The sequence below is a fragment of the Erithacus rubecula genome, assembly GCF_903797595.1.
Source record: "Erithacus rubecula genome assembly, chromosome: 27".
Taxonomy (NCBI): Eukaryota; Metazoa; Chordata; class Aves; order Passeriformes; family Muscicapidae; genus Erithacus; species Erithacus rubecula.
This window is the reverse complement of record NC_136679.1, coordinates 5,209,863-5,227,249: the sequence shown is the minus strand read 5'-3', so window position 1 is coordinate 5,227,249 and position 17,387 is coordinate 5,209,863. Positions and strand designations below refer to the sequence as shown.

General features: G+C 53.1%; 1 protein-coding gene across 2 annotated transcripts in view; it reads right to left on the bottom strand.

The window, feature by feature from the left end:
* MRC2 (mannose receptor C-type 2) overlaps nucleotides 1-12,044 on the bottom strand; it is a 29,404-nt gene extending 17,360 nt beyond the window's left edge. Inside the window, exons 1-4 of one of the 2 annotated variants that reach the window (XM_079327647.1) lie at nucleotides 11,735-12,044; nucleotides 826-1,224; nucleotides 378-551; nucleotides 33-197 (exon numbers count right to left, since the gene is read on the bottom strand). In XM_079327647.1, coding sequence (XP_079183773.1) covers nucleotides 33-197; nucleotides 378-551; nucleotides 826-1,224; nucleotides 11,735-11,861 — 865 coding nt within the window. In that variant the 5' untranslated portion in view covers nucleotides 11,862-12,044. The remainder of the gene's footprint in view (nucleotides 1-32; nucleotides 198-377; nucleotides 552-825; nucleotides 1,225-11,734) is intronic. The other variant, XM_079327648.1, reaches the window with a different exon arrangement.
* Nucleotides 12,045-17,387: the final 5,343 nt, after the last annotated feature.

The following is a 17,387-nucleotide window of genomic DNA, read 5'->3' as shown; positions in this document are numbered from 1 at the left end:
AGGACTGCACAGCCAGGCTGCCAGAATCTTACCATTGATGTAGGTCTGCTCATGGATTTCAGTGATGCTCAGCAGGTTGGCCCCTTGCTGCTCACAGCTATTCCAGGCTTCTCGCCATGACAGTGTTGACTGAAAGTTGAACTGGTAGCAGCTGTTTGTGAGGTGGTCCTTGTCCCAAAAGGTCTCACAGTCATTGCCTGTGGGGATGAACCACCCAATACAAACACAAAAAACCCCCAGCAACCCAGTAAACCCCAATAACTTGCTGCTCTGGCACTGCAGATTGCTTACAAGGGGAGAGGAGAAGCCTGAAAGTCCCCAAGAGGGATTGGCATGGAGTTTTTGCTTTTTCCCATGGGATGTGACCCCTTACTTACTCTTTATGGGGCAGAAGCCCCACCGCTCGTCCTTGCCATAGTCCTGGGTGGTGGCACACCAGAGGTGCCCATCCTCCCGCCCGGTGCTGGTGCACTCATGAAACCACTGGTTGTCGTACTTGAAGGGGATGGTGCAGGGCTTCCCATGGGAGTTGCCCTGGATGGTGTAAATCTCTGAGGGAAAAGAGGAGCCCTTGCTTGAGGATGTGTCAGTGGGGGCTGGAGGGAGATTTGGGGTAAAGGGTGTGGGTTGGCTCAGTGTGAGGCATTATGGGGTGCCCAGAGTTTCCCGCTCCCCACTGCCCTGATCCTGCCTGGTTCTATAGCCCCAGCAAGCTGGGACTGAGCTTCCCAGGCAGTACCCGATTGCTGCAGGACCACAGCCTCAGCTCACATCTTGGGGTTGGTTTGGGTTACAGGATAACACTAATGCCCAGGGAGGTTTTACCAGAGTAGGGCATGGAGCACAGATCCTCCTCGGTGCCATACATCCTCCACTGTGAGCTGTGCGCCTGGTCCCCCCTGTCCAGAGAGGAATTGCCCAGGCGGGCACCCAGATGCTGCGAGAGCTGCTCTCCGAGCCCGCGGCAGCTCCAGCGCATGTTGACCGACTCACGGTCGCACTCGTAGGTGGCCAAGAGGTGCAGCCCTGCCGTGGTGTTGGCCCCGTGCCACGACACCCCCAGGCACTGCATGGCCCCCACATTGAAGAGGCGATTTCGGGAGACCCATTTCCACTGCTGGCCTGGAGCACTGGCGTTGCAGCCCTCGGCCAGGCGCACCAGTGAGTCCTTGGTCTCCAGGCAGCTCTGCACACCCGTGTTGTAGATGAGAAAGACTTTGGAGTCTGGGGAGAGAACAAATGGAAAGCGTGAAAGCATCACTCACTAGGGATTCAGGATGTGCTATGCAGGACCCTGAGCCTAAACTTGCAAAGCAAGTTTTGGCATGCATCCCTGTGCACAGCACCCAGGACGCTGTGGACCACCCCTCCCCTTCAGCACTGACTCAGGGTTTGCCCCAGTGCTCATCCCTGCTGGTGGGCTCGGGGCAGAATGTATCCAGTGTGGCATTACCAAGGGTGGCTGTTGGGCATCAGAGTCCGTGCAAAGTGCTGGCCCACTCTAACTGCATCATTAGAGCTGCTCAAAACTGACCTCCCATGGGCAGTACTTGGCTGTAGCCTTTGCAGGCACAGCAATGATGCCAGTGCTGGAGAAGCCAATGGCTTTGGCACCAGTCATCTGCTCCAGGCAGAGAAAAACAGAGCAGGGAAATAGCGCATCTGTCACTGCTATGAGTGTTTGGGGACTGGCTAAAAGCTGTGGAGCAAAAGGGGAACTGCTGGGGAAGGTCTCCCATCCTGTGAAGGAAAATGCCTGCACAGCCTCAGCACCAGCAAATACAAAATGTCATGTCAGGACCCTTTGGTATCTTAGCCCAGGCACTGAGAGATGGAAGCCGAGTAAAAGGAATCGCTGCCAGCAGGAAGAGATGAGGGAAGACAGGCCAAGATCAACCCCAACTCCAAACACATCCCATAGTCTTGCCTTGTGCCAACTTTCCTTTTCCCAAGGAAATTCCCTGACCCCCAGCATCACTGGGGGTCATTTCACTATGTGACTTTATCCCCAAACCTGCATAAGCCAGTAGATCCCAGACATTATGCTGTGACATGCTGCTCCAGCTGATGTATTATGTTTCAAAGATACTTTATTTATTAAAATGAATGTTTCTAAGCTAAAAAGCCACCTCAGGGCTTCTCACTGCCTCTTCTTGCCTTAACACTCCAGTAAAAATCTTCCCAAAACACCACATCAACACCACCACTTTTGTTGTTCTTTTTTGTTATAAAAGATCCCAATTTTTTCCACCACAAACGTTCACCAGAAGTCCAAGTGAACTCAAGAGGGCCCCACTATATTTAGCTTTGGTTTGCTTTGGTTTTTTGCCATTGTATGCATTTTTTGGGCTGAAAAAGTTTTCATTTCCTATTTCCCCACAACCTCACCCTGCCCCAGTTCTGTTGTTACAGGCAGCTCTGGCACATTCAAGCAACATCTTGGCTCACAGAACTTCTCTGCCCTGTGTATGAAAGGGAAAAAGAAGTAGAGGAAGATAGACATCCCCATTTCTTTTGGTTCAAGCATTGACCCAGCTCTGGGACAGCAATTATGTCAGAGGCCCCTTCCCCAGCCCAGATGACATTTATTTGATGATGTCAAATAAACAAAAATGAAGCTTCTTTGCAGGGCTTTATTTAATTAAAGGAAAACATTTCATTCCTCTGAAAATATTTTAAGAGCCATGGCAAGTGAGAAAATAAGCAAAAAATCTAGACAGGGCTAATTCTGGCTGGCTGAAGCTCAGGTTCCTTAAGCTGGTGCTGGTGTTTCTCCAGCTGGAACTGGCCTGACCCTGATCTGGACAGTGCAAGACCAGCCCATTCCCCACCAAACACCTTCTACCCATGCCAGAACCACCTGTGCCACACCCAGTCCATTCTCTCCCCTTCCCACCTACAGTGAGGGCAGTGCAGCCCCTCCAGCACCAGGAACATGGGGATCTTTAAGCAGGTTTGGGTGATGTAGCATCAGTGCTGTGACCCACTGGAACAGGATGAGGCCTCCCTGGGGCACAGCCTGATGCCACAGTGGCTCCTCTACAAAGAGTCAGTGCTTTGCTTCTTAGAATAGAAAAAGCTGCTCTACCATGAACATCACCACAGGGAGCATCAGCAACAGGACACCATTCACTGTTATCTGTAGGCCCTGCCTTATTAGGAAAATTAATACTGGGGTTAAAAAAGCCCTGAAGCATCTCAGGAAGCAGTGTCAGGGTGTTCAGTGCCATGGTGGGGCTGGCAGCACTATGCAAGGCCCACACTCACCAGTGGCTCTGCAGCAGCACCATGTTCAAGAAAGCCATCCAGACTGAAGGGGGCAGGCCTGGGCCCAGAGAAGCACAAAATAACCATTTTACTCTAAAAAGAGAAGAGCTGGAGGAAGGAAATTAGAGGCTGCAGGATTTAGGCTGCATGCTGCAAGGAGCTCAGCCCCTTGGCTCAAAAAAGGCAGGAGAGGCCACACAGTGTGTGTCCCCAGTGTCTGCTGGGCCATGGAGGAATGGGAAAGCTCCACCACCAGCTCAGCCCTGGCACCTCCTGAGCTCTTCCAGCAAAACTGCTGTGCAAAACCACTCGGTGGGCACTGCTGGGGAGGAGCTGGGGCGACAACCCGCATAAGCTTAATACAAGGCAGCACAGCAGTGATTCAGCAAAAATACACCTTTCTTTCCTTTATTTCTATGGAATTTGAGGTTGACTGGGTCCACAGTGTCCATGACATTGGCACTGGTGCTTGGATAGGCTCCTGGGCACTGAAAGGACTATTCAGCATTCCTTACCCCAGGATAGATGTGTAGCTGGGTAGAAGGAGGAAAGTTTGCTCAATTAATCCCTTTCCCCAAGCTGGTATGCTTCAGAGTAAACCCAATCCTTACTGGAGGGAGCTCCAGAGGAGTATCCTAAAGGGACTGGGAATGTCCCCATCCCTTCCAGGGCCTGCTCTCCAGCACCACTCTCAGTAGCCATAACACAGCTATGGCTGACTCCTTTCAGAGATGTTCCTCAGGTTTTGGTACCCACCTGTGGACTTGAAATCACACAGGCAGAGCTTTTCAACTGTCCCCAGTTATGGAAACCCACCCACAGCAACACCTGCAGATCCTTCTCAAAGAGGAGCTGTCCTCTGGCACAGGACAAAGAGCACTGGAAAACGCAATGCCGATAGATGTTGTGCCTGGAAATCACCAAAATTAAACCAGTTCTGGAATTGCCCATTCTGTCTCTCCCTCCTGCATCCTCTCTCTTTTGAGCAGGAGCAGCTCTGACTCATCACATCCCAGTCCTCCTCCTCCTCTTTTGGGGAGGACTTCTGAAAGCAAAGCAAAATCCACACACTCCCATCAAGGATGGTGTCTTGTCCCAGCTATGCACCCACTGGGATGCTGCCTTCAGCCTACTGGGATCATGGAAAGCAGCTGGTGCTACAAGACAGTGTGATGGGGGGGATGGGGAGAGCTGGGACTGAAAGCAGGACACTGGCTCTGCCAGCAGAAACACTCTCCTCTCTCATGTGGGAAATATTTGGATACTCATGCCCAAGCACAGCGGGAGAGATTTTCTTTGCACTGGTGGCTCAACAGTGAAGGGATGGAGAAGCTGCCACCTTTTGAGGCAGCCCTCAGGAGAGATTTTACACCCTGTTCTGGTTCCAGGTTCTTTATCTTAATCAAAAAAAGCAAGTTCTTGGCCAGCAGGAAGCCTGAACTGAAGGAACTCAGCTTAACCCTTCCCACAATAGCATTATGACCCCCAAGCAAATAAGGAAAGCTTCATAAGCAGCAATTTTGGGGACTGTGGGCAGCACCGGATGAGAAGCCACAAGGACAGCAGACAGAGAAAGCCCTGAAGCATGACATGGTTGGGCATCCTTGGCACCACCCAACCCCAAGCACATTCCAGCTCAGCCACGCATAACAGGACACCCAGTGCATCCTTGTTCCATTGCATTTGTCACCCTCCCATCACCGGCCACAAACGCAGGGAGCAAATTCAAGAAAGGACTGAAGTTACAGCTGGACCCTTGTCCCAGTTATCCTGGACTGGAGCAGCTCCAGGGCTCTGGCTGCAATTACAACTGAAAGCAAAAGCTGCCCCCAACACGTCAGCACTGTGAGGCTCTGTTACTACATCCCTGCCAGGCCCTGCCACGTCTTTGGCTCCTCTGTGAGAGTGACCATGGCACTGTGTGATGCCAGAGCCCCTTGCAAACCTTGCAAGCCATGCAGCCACCATGGCAACGGCGCTCCCTGCCCTTGTTCTCATTCAAGGTTCCCCTTTGGATGCCCCAAAGAACACAGCTACAAATCCCTTGTGCAGGAGGCTGAGCACATCCAGAGCCCAGAGACAATCCCTCGGAGGTTCCTGTGCTGCAGACACATCACAGATATGGTTTGCTCCAGACCACCCAGCAAAGGCAGCAAAGCCTTGAAGCCCACAGGGTGCCCCAGCCATGCCAGCAAACAGGGCTCCATTGGCACTCTGAGACTCACAAGCTCCCTCAGGGGCTGCAGCCCGTATGCTAATTGACACCTTCATTTGGATTTGTGAGCCTAGGAAAATGTTTTACCTGTAATGTCCCGCAGTAAGAAACCCACCCTTCACTCACACAGTGCAGAAAGGAATCCCTGTTTCAGCCTGAACCTCCTCATGAAATGTGTCTCACCTTCCAGCAAACGGCACAGCAGCCCCAAGCCACCTACTCCAAACCACCATCTTTTCAGCCTATATTTGCAGCCCAAGGGTGAGCAGCCCAAGGCTCTGAAACCCACCCAGCACCAATTGGTGAAAAACTGTGGAAAGTGGGAACTCATTCACAATAAACATGGTGGGGATGCACCAAGTATGTGGGAAAGATCAGCAACAGAGAAGAAAAATTCCTCAGAAATAATAATAAAAAAAAACCATAGAAAAATATGACAAAAAGAAATGCAGACAGGCTGGGAGAGCTGTTCAGCCTGGAGGAAAGAAGTCTCCAGGGAGACCTCAGAGCCTCTGCCAGTGCCTAAAGGGGCTCCAAGAGAGCAGGACAGGGATGTTGGACAAGGGTCCGAAGTGACAGGACAGTGGCTTTAAGCTGGAGTAGGACAGTGCTAGATGGCACGTTGGGAAGAAATTCTTCCTTGTGAGGGTCAAGTGGCTCTGGCACAGGTTACCCAGAGAATCTGTGGCTGTTCCACCCCTGGCAATATCCAAGGCCAGGTTGGACAGAGCTTGAAGCAGCTTGGTCTAGTGGAAAGTGTCCCTGCCTTCCTAGTGGAAGGAGATGGTCTTTAAGGACCCTTTCAACCCAAGCCATTTTGGGACTCCACAAAGAACCAAAAATCATTGTTCATGGAAAACAGGAGAGTTTCACCTGACAGCCTCAGCTAGGCCCAGCTTGCATAGCCCTGAAGAGGAGAGGGAAATGCTCGACCAGCCCGACGATTCACCTTCCAGCGACCTTTGGGACTGTCCCCCTGACCATGCCCAGCCAGCTCTGCTGAGAGATACAGCAGGATCATAGAAACACCCCAACTCCATCTTATTCCTCTGGAGGAAAATCCCCTTCCTGGAGAGAAGTTCCCAGCAAAGCCCAGCTCCAGCAGTCAGTCCAAGGAAGATCTTTACAGTCTTGGTGTGGAGAAGAGCAAAAAGCATAGCCATTGCCATGAAGAACATCAACTTTTGGCCCAAGGAAGGAGCCTGTGCATCCTTCTGTGGGCTGGGAATGGGAAACAGTGATAAAAGCATCAGCTGTGTCCATGGGAACTCCCAACAGCAAAGCTGGAGCATCCCTGCTGCTCGCAATCACACGACACAAGAGCATTCCCAGCCTGCGGGAAGGACGTCACAGCTGCACCTCCCCTCCAGCTGCTTCTGGCATCGGTAACTCCATGCAACTCCTTAGAGAGGAACTTCAGACTAATAAAAAACAAAAGGGAAGGAAATGCAGCCATACCAGCAGCCCCAGGACACATCTGGCTCAGGAAGAGCACCGGTCCTGTCTGCTCCAGAGCTGGGAGGAGACATAACCCCCACTCCCGACACTCCTAAATTAGAGATTTGCAGCAAAGGAGCAATGATGCCCAACATCCCACACTCACCCAGCACAGCACAACCCTGGGGCTCGGCTGGGGCCAGACTTGCGTGGGTGGCTGTCATCCTGGTTTTTTAAAACAGATGTCAGGGAGTAAAGGACCTCTTGCTACAAAGAAGAAAGTGAAGCTTCTGACACTCTGGTTGGGGCTATGGAGCAGCAGGATGTGCACTTGGAGCTGAGAAACTCCTCTTGGCCGGCCCAGCAGTCAGAGAGAAGCTGCTGTTTACATGGTGGGAGCTGTAGGATATGAGCTTCTTACTTGGCTGTGACGATGAAGGCTACCTACCACTCTGCTCACTCCTGCTGCCTTGTAAAGGTTTTGGAAGGGGGCCACATACTTCAGCCTCTCTGCAGACATTAAGAAGCCCATTCTCCCAGCATTCTGCCTGGGACACAGACAAATTAATGCATTCCAGAAGGGATGCCTGTCCCTGGGCAGCCCAAGGGACTCACCACAGCAGTGGCCATAAGGGAGACAAGAGCCCCAGAATCTGCCCTCTGGTACCCAGCAAAGGATAGAAGGATAGAAATTTTCCCCAGTTTCTCCCTAGATTTGGCCCAGGCTCCAGCCCTGCAGCAGCTGCATTCATCCAGAGGTTCTGACTCCCCAGGAATGAAGGGAGATGAAGGCAGCACCATCCACTGAATGGGCTCCAGCCAGGATGGAGTGCAGTGGACCCAGTGGGAGAGGCAAAGGTTCCCTCCCAGGACACAGTGGCCAAACACTTACCCCTGAGCACTGTTCTGGCCCCAGATTCTCTGACTGTTCTTTTTCCTTCATCCACCAGCAGCCAGACTCCCTGGCCAGCAAACTGGCCAGTGGTGTGGTGTGATGTGCAGGACAGGCCTGACATGTCCTCATAGACAGGTGCTTTAAGCACAGTTGGCTGAAGACTTACCAAAGTTTTCAAAACTACTAAAGAAAGTCCACCCAAAATGATGAAAGATCCTTAGATTTCTCCTCACTTGTTTTTCTGGTACCACTCCTAAAGTTACTTCTCTGAGCACTGTCTCTGGACAGGGACCCCCTTATTCACCAAACCCAAGAACATTCACACTACCAGGGGCAGTCTCTGGTGTCTCACACATATATTTGTTTGTAATTAAAATTATATTTACCATGAAACTTCTCACTGGGTGCCCTTCGCCTGCCTCATGCCCAGCACTCCCACACCAGACATTACCGGCATAACAGGGCCATTACTACAGAGCTCCAAGTTGCCATGTCCGGATTCAGGTGAAGGAATGGGAAAAACTAGTCTGTCCATTCCACCTCTGCATCATCCTCCAAACAAGGAAACATGGAAAATCCCCCATGCGTCCCTATTGCGACAGCACAAGGCACAGTGCAGCAGCAAGCAGTGGGATGGAGATGATACTGGAAAATACCCTGTGTCCCCTGAAACAACCAAACCTTTGCTCCTAGACTAAAGAGTGCTCCCAGGAATTTGTAAGTCAATCCACTAATCATTTTCTAATCCTTAAGAAATTACAAATGGGTTCTTTAAGAATAAGAACATCTGTGTGGGTCTCTTTTGGGCTCCAAGCAATCTCTGGAATGAGAAAAATGTCGATGCTCTGCAAGCTGCGCACAGTTCAGATTAATTAAAATCCTGCTCCTCACTGCACATGAAGAACCAAATTTTACAAATTGCTTAGACAACCCTTCAGGAAATGCTGTCTTACAATGGGCTAGAGTAGGTGGAAGGGCGGCCACCACTCCGACTCCCACCCAAGACCCAGATGCATTCATGGAGCTGAGCAGGGAATGATGACCCCGTTGGTAACAGTGGGACCTCTGGCAGAGCTGGACCAAAGCCTTCCCTTCCCTGCTCCAAGCACCCACCAAGGCAATAGGACCACAGCTTCTTGTGACAGATTTATCATCTGGAAAAAATTATTTAGTACAGAGGGATGATAACATCCTCAGCACACATTTGCTTTGATTTCGCAGGAAAATGTTTCCTTGGAAAATACTTAAGGAAGCAGGACTTAGGGAGAGTGCCTCTGCCTGCAAGGAAAGGTGCAAAATCCAGCCAGAGAGAAAATAAAGCCACGTCGCAGATTTTTCTCCCTGGCTTTAACTATCATCAAGACCTCAAGCCTGAAAATGCCTTTGCACATGCTGGCAAGGAGCACCTCCCCATGGGAAACCTCCTGGGGTCCCCACACCAGCTGGGTGGCTTTAGGGGACGGAATGGTTTTGCATGGAGGGCTAAATTAAATCTCTTTCCACTCCTGTCATTCTTGCGCAAGCACATCCCCAGCCCTGCTGCCACGTCCTAGAGGCAGCTGTGGTTGCAGACCGAGGGGAGGTGAGGTCTCCACTCTCCCTTTTGCCCTGCCAGGCTCCAGCAGCAAAGCTGACACCTCTGACCCCTTTTCCTGCTCCCAAACAGTCCAAAGAAGATCGAGATAAAATTTTTGGGGCTGCATTTGCCATGCAACAAGCCATTTCCATTACGAAGGGGAAAATGGGGGGAGATTCGTGCAAAGACTGCTCTGTTTGCTCTACAGGCTGTAAATTCTTTCCAGGTCCCTCCTGTGCTCTCTCTAGCCCCACACTGACATGGCAGGACCTACACTGAGCATGGGATAGGTGGGAAGTCGATTCAGCATCAAGTTCTGGCATTGAGACAAGGACCTTGTCCTGCCTGCAGCCACAGCGGGATGGGAGCTACTGCCTCAGTTTCCCTAGGAAGGGCATGTGGGTGCCCACACTGTGCTGCACAGATGGGTCAGCTGGAGAAGATACCCCAGTAAGGAGCCCTAAACCTCCTGCCAAGAGCTCTGCTCCACCTTTCTGGCTGACCCAGAGGTGAGGGTTTGGCACAAACCTCCAAAGGAAGCAAGAGCTCCCCAGGAGAATCAATGCTGACTGCCGGGCTGGCCCCCACTGAAAGTGTCTTTGGAAACAAGGAACTCTTGGGACTACTCCATCCTGATCTCACACTCCCAGTGAAGATCCTCTCTGAGCTGCAAACCAGCCTGGATGCAGCACCTCCACAGGCGCCACCCTCTGCCCCCTTCATCCACCACACGTGAAGCGGGACTGATGCAGGGCTGGAGCAGCTGAAAGGAGGGAAGAGGAGGAGAAAGAGCTGAAGGAGCTCAGACTAGCAAGGCAAGTGCCACAGCCCTGCAGGCTGGCGGCCACTGAAAGCTGCCTTGTTCCTCGCCTGGGCCCAGCGTGGGGTCGGCTGCCACCGTGCTCCTGCCTCACAGCCAGGACAGAGCTGCCTCTGTCCTTGCAGCTGCAAACCTGGATCCCACTGACATTTTTTGGGATGAAACTGCCAGAAGTGGCCTGTAAAGGTGGCAAAACCTTGCTGAAATGAAATAACCCCCTTTAAGTCCACAGAAGGAGGAATCTATGGCCCTCAAGTAAATTATGGGAAGGTGTAACAGGATTTCAGCTGTGGAAAGTCCAGCTGAGATAGCTATAAACAGCAGCAAACCCTGACTGCTCTTACAAATTCCTCAGGGTACAGGGGTCTCCTTTCCCATTGCTTCCTACTTTCTCCATCTCCCAGCCAAGCAGTTTTTCCTCTGACCCCAAAACAGATCTCTTGCTTGGCATGGGACTGCTGCCCACTGTCATCATGTCCATGACCTCATGTTTGCCCCTTGGGTGAGGCAGCTCAGCCCCAGGCACTGTGAGCCTAGGGGGAGAGGGGAAAGCAAGGGGGCAAGGGGGGCGGGGGCAGGGCATCAGTTTGTTCCTATGCTGCCACTTCCAAATCTGCTTTAGATTTGCTAAATGTGCTCTAATAAAATAGGCAAAGCTATTATTTTCAGGTAAAAGTTGGCAATTTTGCTTTCTTATGAAATTTTAAAGTAAATAAAATAAATAGGGCCAAAATAATTCAAGGAAGACCCAAAAGCAGTTTCTTAGTTCTAGGCTAGACTGTCCTGGGATAAGGACATTTTGGCAATTTCAGGGGCCGTGCAGAGAAGCCTCCAGTGTCTGCTTCACGATGCCTTCAGAAGGTTAAAAAAAAAAAAAAAAAAATCCTTTAACTTTATTGTGAGGTGTTACTAGGAAAAAAAAAAAAAAAAAAAAATTTGCAAATGCCCACTCGGGCCCCGATCCCGGAGGGCGCTTTTCATAAGAGTAACACGTCGGGAGAGGGGAGGGAGGTCAGGATTGGAGAGGGCGGCAAGCTCTAACAAACCCCTTTGGCTCCTTCCCGACCTCCCGCTCCGCGGACCGGCCTCCCCGGAGAGACAAAGGGCCGGAGCGGGGCTGCGGGGCGCAGCGGGACACTCGGCCGCCGCTGCGCGGCCGCTCGGCGCGGGGAGTTAAGTGATAAAAGGGAGTGAAAACGCGGCGGAACGAGAAGAAAACACGGCGCGACCAAACTGGAGAAAACAAAACGCGGCGGAAGGCACCACGACCGAAGAGAGATGGACTAAACCAAACAGTAGTAAAAGCAAATAAAACTTTTCGCGAGGAAATAAGCCACAGCGATGTGATCCGCGTTAGACTCATGCGGCCCCCCCCGACCTGCACGCCGCCTCCGGGGTCTCGCCGCTCCCTCCCCGGGGATGCCCGGCCCGGCTGGGTCCCCCAGCCCTGGTTTGGCTCCTCGCCCCCCTTTTCCCCCGATAAGAAAACTCGGGAAAGCAGAGGGAGGGAGAGAGCGGTCCCACCTGGGTGCGCAGCGCCGAGCACCAGCTGGAGCCCGAGGAGGGAGCAGAGGAGGCAGCAGAGTGGGCGGCGGAGGGGGGCGCACATGGGGGAGCAGCCGGGCCGCGGTCCCGCCGAGCTGCGCCCCATCCCCGGCGCTGCCCGTCCCGCTCCGCTCCGCTCGGGCCCCTCCTGCCGCTCCTGCCGCGCCGGGGCCACCACGGGGAGGGGGATGGGGGGAGGGGGCAAAGGAGGAGAAGGACAAGGAGAAGGAGCAGATGGAGTAGGAGGAGGAAGAGAAGGAGGAGAAGGAGGAGGGACGTGAGCGGGAGAGGGAGGAAAAGAAAGGCGGGGGGCGGGGGGGGGGAAAGTTACAAAATAAAATAAGAAAAAACCCGAAGTTTGTGCGCCGGGCTCAGACACTGCGTCAGCAGACCGGGGCCCGGCCCAGCGGCGGCGAGAGAGTGGGGCGAGGCCCGAGCCCGGCGGGCTCCGCCCGCTGAAGCGCATCGCTGGGGCGGGAGTCCGGGGGTGAGCGGGGAAACGGCAGAAGCGAAGGCTCGCCTGGCCAGGGCATCCCTGCAGGCGCCCGGGGATGGCTGGCTCCCCAGGAGAGTCCCCACGCAGCCCTCTCCACAGCTCGGGTGGTCCGGATGCTCCGGTACGGGGCGGAGAGTGTGGGGAATATGCCCGCGGTGCCGCCAGTCCCGCTTCGCTGCGGGTCGTCGGCGTGGGACCCCACCTCGCCGGGAGAGCAGCCAAGGGCTGGCGCGAACTCCCACCACACCTCGTCACTTGCACCTCTGGGTGCCCGGCAGAGTTGCCTCATCCCAAGCACAGCCAGCCCAGCTGGACCCTCCCTCCATCCATCCCTGCGGCACAGATCTGGGCAGCTCCCAGTTGAACTGTGGATGCTCACAGCACATTCAACCACAAGCCCAGTTCCTCCAGCCCTCCAGCTTCTGGTGCTTGGCTGAGACATGGGACAAAGCACATCTTTGCATGGGACAAAGAACACTTACAATTTATGATGCAGGTATATCCCACATCCAGGAGCTGAACATAAAAGGCTCTTAAAAACCTCTAAAGAACTTTTAAACTTTTATTTTCACACCACTATTCCAACAGGGCTGCTCATGGTCCCAAAAACCACCCAAAGAAGGCAGTATACATGGAAAACACTGGATGTTGGCATATTCCTGGCTTTCTACATACATTTGGTGCACTTGGATGATGCCATTCTTGTGGCAGATCCCTGAGGGTGTGGAAGCCTCACCTCCTTGAGATCTGGGATTTGAGCAGTGCAGGGAGGGTCAGTCAGTCCTTGACACACAGACCCTGCCCTACGAATTCAGGGGAGATGATGCTTTTGATGAGACCAAGCTGATGGCAAGGCTCCCCTGAGCAGGGAGCAGGATCTGGCCCCGAGATGGCACAAGCCCCTAAGGGGGTGAGTTTGGCTATTCTTCAGAAAATAAAGAAATCAGTTATTTCCCAGTGGGGCAGGAAGGACCTTCAGGCTGGTGCCAGAATGGGCTTTGGGGATGCAAACCCTCTGGGAGTGCTAATTAAGGACATAAGCGCCTGGGCTGTTGCTTTTACTAAAGCAGGGATTAGTTTTTAATTGCAGCAGCACTGAGACTGGCCTCCATGGCTGCCACAGGAAACAAGCATGACAAGTCCAGAGGAGAGGAAGCAATCATCCAGATCCTCACTCCTACCCCAAAAACTTGGGGACCACTCCATGAGGATACCACCCACCGAGACACCAATGACTGGACATGATGGGGCTGTGAAGTCCTGTGAGTGGAACCCTTCACCTATCCCAGACAAACCTGGCATCTCTTTCAAGGAAGTTGAACCCATCCAAAAGAAGGAACATAGCAGAGTCAAAAGCCTTTGGATCCCATGGAACATTGTTGCTTTCTGTCGTGGTTCATCCTGTGTCTTGGAGGCCCTTATGCTGCATGTGATTAGCAGATAATTAGCACTTCTCAATTAATTTCTGCAACACAGGCAAACAGCTCCTTACCTATCTCCTCCTAATCTGGTTAGTACCACTCAACAGAGTGGATCGGGAGGAAATGTGTTTTTCCTTTGGGACGTTTCCAGGCTGTCTGACCCCTCTGGCCCTAATGAGTTGCTGCCAGACAAGGACAAGGGGACATGGCTGTGTGCAGGGGATGGCCAACTGCGCCTCTGGAACAAATTCAGGAGCGCTCCTTGCCTGTGGAGATCAACGGGGAGCAATGGGCTTATCCCAGGATTACACAGAACTTGGGATAGTCAATGTGTAATTCCCACAGGCGAAGCATCTGTATCTGTCATTTAATTAAAAAAATAAATTCTGGATTTTGGCCAAAGCAATAGCCCATGTAGGGAGTGGTCACAGTGGAGGGACTGCAGTAGAATGGGATGAAACAGCATTAGCTCAAGTGAACGTCATCCTGCAGAAGGTTTGAAAAACATTTCTGGAGATAGATACAAGCCATTTGCCCTCCTTTGGCTGAAGGAATTGACCTAGTCAGGAACACCTGGGAGAAAACAGGTCAGTCAGAATGCTCAGCAGGTTGTAAAAATATGTAACCAACGTGGAGTAGGACCCAACCATAGGGCTGGGGGAGAAACCCCAGATTTGGAGCTGGGGTGCTCAGTGGCAGTGAGGCACCCCATGACTTACTAAGTTTGGAGCTATCCTGGGACATGTTTGGTGCTTGCTTGTGCCAGAGGCATTAGAGGAAACTGTTTTGGGGACCTGTGGACAGCATCTGTAGCCATCAGATCTGAAGGAAGAGTCTGGCCACTTCTGAGGACTGGCAGGTCCTAAGGGTCTACTTATTGTATGATCAGGCAGGCAGCATGTCCTACTCTTTGCGCTCTTCCAAGGGTGTTCCCCCCAGCCCATGGCTCTCTCTGGAACTGAGTGCCCCAGGAGAGCAGAGCCCAGCCTGTGGGAAGCAGCTGTCAGGGGACTCTCGTGTCAGGGGCTTCACTTTGCTGAGGACCAGCAGCACCTGCCAGGTTCTGCCAAGAGCTCAGTGCTGCCTCAGCCTCATCCTGGCCTCAAATAGGACTGGTTGGGCCAAGATCAACACCCACCTGGCAGGCGCTGTGCACTTAGGTCACTGCCTGGGGAAGAGGCCATCTTGGCGTCTGCTGGCTCCTTCTCACTCGTGCTGGCGGCAGAGCAGCAGCAGGGAACGGCCACGTTGCTCACTCTATTTGAGACAGGCAGGAACAGCCAGTCCAGCTCCCTCTCCAAACTCCAGGCTTTGCATTGCATTGCATTGCAACAAGGGTGATTGGTATCCTCTTGGTGGGATGTGGAATTTGGTGGGGAACACCGTTGGGGTACAGCAAGGGACTCATCCCCAAGCTTTGCATTTGCACTCTTCCCTTTAGGGACAAGCCTGGGGACACCGTGCAGGGGCTCAGCTCCTCCACAGCCCCAGGCACGTTGGTTGTCATTGGGGCCCCATGCTGGTGCTCCTGGAGGTTTGTTTTCTTATTAGGGCTCAACACTGGGAGAGCAGTCTTGGTGCTGGCGGCTGAGGCTCCATCAAGCAGTAAGTGTCGGGAGGCGCCGCCTGTTTGCTTCCCGTGCTCCTCCCCCAGGAGCTGAAATACAATGTTTAGGATCAGCGCCTGGACACGCAGCTGCGGGTAGAGGGATCCTGGCCAAAATGAAGGGCCCTTTCCCTGCCTCCAGCCCAGCTGTCCCTTTGGCTCTTGCAAGAATCAGCTTTGCCAGGGTCCCTTAATGTCCTTGGTCAGCCCCATTCCCCCCGAGTTCCTTCCCACCTTTGCTGTCTCCCAGCACTGCAAAGGGGGACCCTTTGTGGGTGCCCCACACAGCAGCTCTCAGAGCTCTTTACTGCTCTGTCTTCTGAAAAGTCAGGCAAGTTCAAGCTGCAAATAATTTATTAAAACCAGATGTGCTCGCTTGGAGCTGCCGTGAGGAATTTCAGGGCGCTCCAGCCTTGTGAGGGCCAGCGCTGAGATCCTGGCCTTCCGCTGCGGGGGCGAGACAAGGCTGGGGACTGCCCAAGGAGAAGTGCTGCCTTCTGAGCCCATTGCCTCTCCTTCCTACCTGGCCTCCCCTGGAGGGCTCCTGGAAAGGGGCTGAGACGGAATTGCAGACATTTACAAAAAATATGCCTTTTAGAAGAACAATTTCTCTGCATGACTCAAGAGCAAATTGGTCTGGGCTGCAGAGTGGGGAGGGAAAACAGCTGGAGAGTAGTGGAGGACAGCACATCCTGAATAGCACCTTCCTCCTGCCGGAAGCGGGTATGGGACCACAGAGCAGAAATCTCACCCTGTTCCCTGGCCCTTTTCAGCAAGAGCAGCATGGCCCAGTTGACCCAGAGTGCTTAATTTCAATCTCTGCCACTGCCTTACCTCATAGCCACGGACGTGTCCCCTTCCACTTCATCTCTCACCAGTTCCTTTAGCCTGGAGGGGTTTTGGCAGCAATCCCAGCCACTCTCCTGGGTTTGGGTGTGAGTGCGTGGATTTTCAGGATTAGCGGGAGCTGGGATGAGCCAAGGCTGAACAAAGCAGGTTTGGAGTCCTGATGTGGAGCTGAGCCAAGAGCAAGGTGGTTGCCAACGGGGCAGCTCGTGCTCGTGGCTCCCACGCAGCCGGCGCCTGAGTCGGGAGAGGACAGGGCTGAGCAGAGCACTGGGTTTTTTTTTTCCCCTGAATGCAAAGCAGAGCTGATCACCTTTTAACTTTGCTGCTGGTGCTCCCCACGGCAGCCCAGGTGGGAATGGGAGATCTGGCCTGAACGCGAGGCTGAATTCCTGTGTCTTCAAACTGCTGCTGCTCACAGCATCCCTGCATTTTTATCTTCATTCCTGTGTTTTTATCTCCATCCCTGTATTTTAACTCCATTTGAACCATGGCACTGCTCTGCACCATTCCTGCAGCCCAAGCAACAGAGGATGGGAAAGCAGCTCCTGACCAGGGCTGGCTGGGGGCTAGTGAGGCTTATCCCACACTGGTGGGGTAGATGGTGGATAGCCTCTATTTTCAAGCTTTCCTGAATCATCTCGAAGCACTTGAGGCTTCCCTTCACTGGAAGTGAGTAGCAACAGAATGAGTGAAACACAAGCTGCAGCCAAAGGCGGAGGGAGAAAAGACTACAGTAACCCATCCCAGGAGGAGATGCAGGTGGGAGCACAGAGGAGCAGGGAAGAGCTTAAGAAGCTGGTGGCAGCATGAAGCTTCTCACCATCAGGACATGCCAGCAGCTTCTCCTGGCCTTCACACCCCCGTGCAGCTAAAGCTGGCAGTGTGTCTCAGCCTGCTCTTAGAACTGACAATAGTGTCCTTGTGGTCAGGAGCCTGGTCCTGGGTGTGAATGTAGCGAGGAGAGGCTGAGTTGCTCTGTGTTTGTTTGGCCTTTTGCCCCCACCCAGGGTCATGGCCAGGGGGACACCCAGCTGCCCCTGAGGGCAGTGCAGGGGCCAGAGAGAAGCAGAGACCACAGGCAGAGCTATGTGCAGCTGTGGAAAATCAGTGTCTTGGTGCAAAGATGCATCAGCACATGGCAGCAAAGGTTAGGTCCAGGCTGGGTGGGGGTGAAGGCTGTGCCTAATTATGCTCTCACACACTCTAAAGTCTCCTCCTCCATGCTGGCAGCAGGAAGAAGTTTAGGTTAAGGCTGCTTGA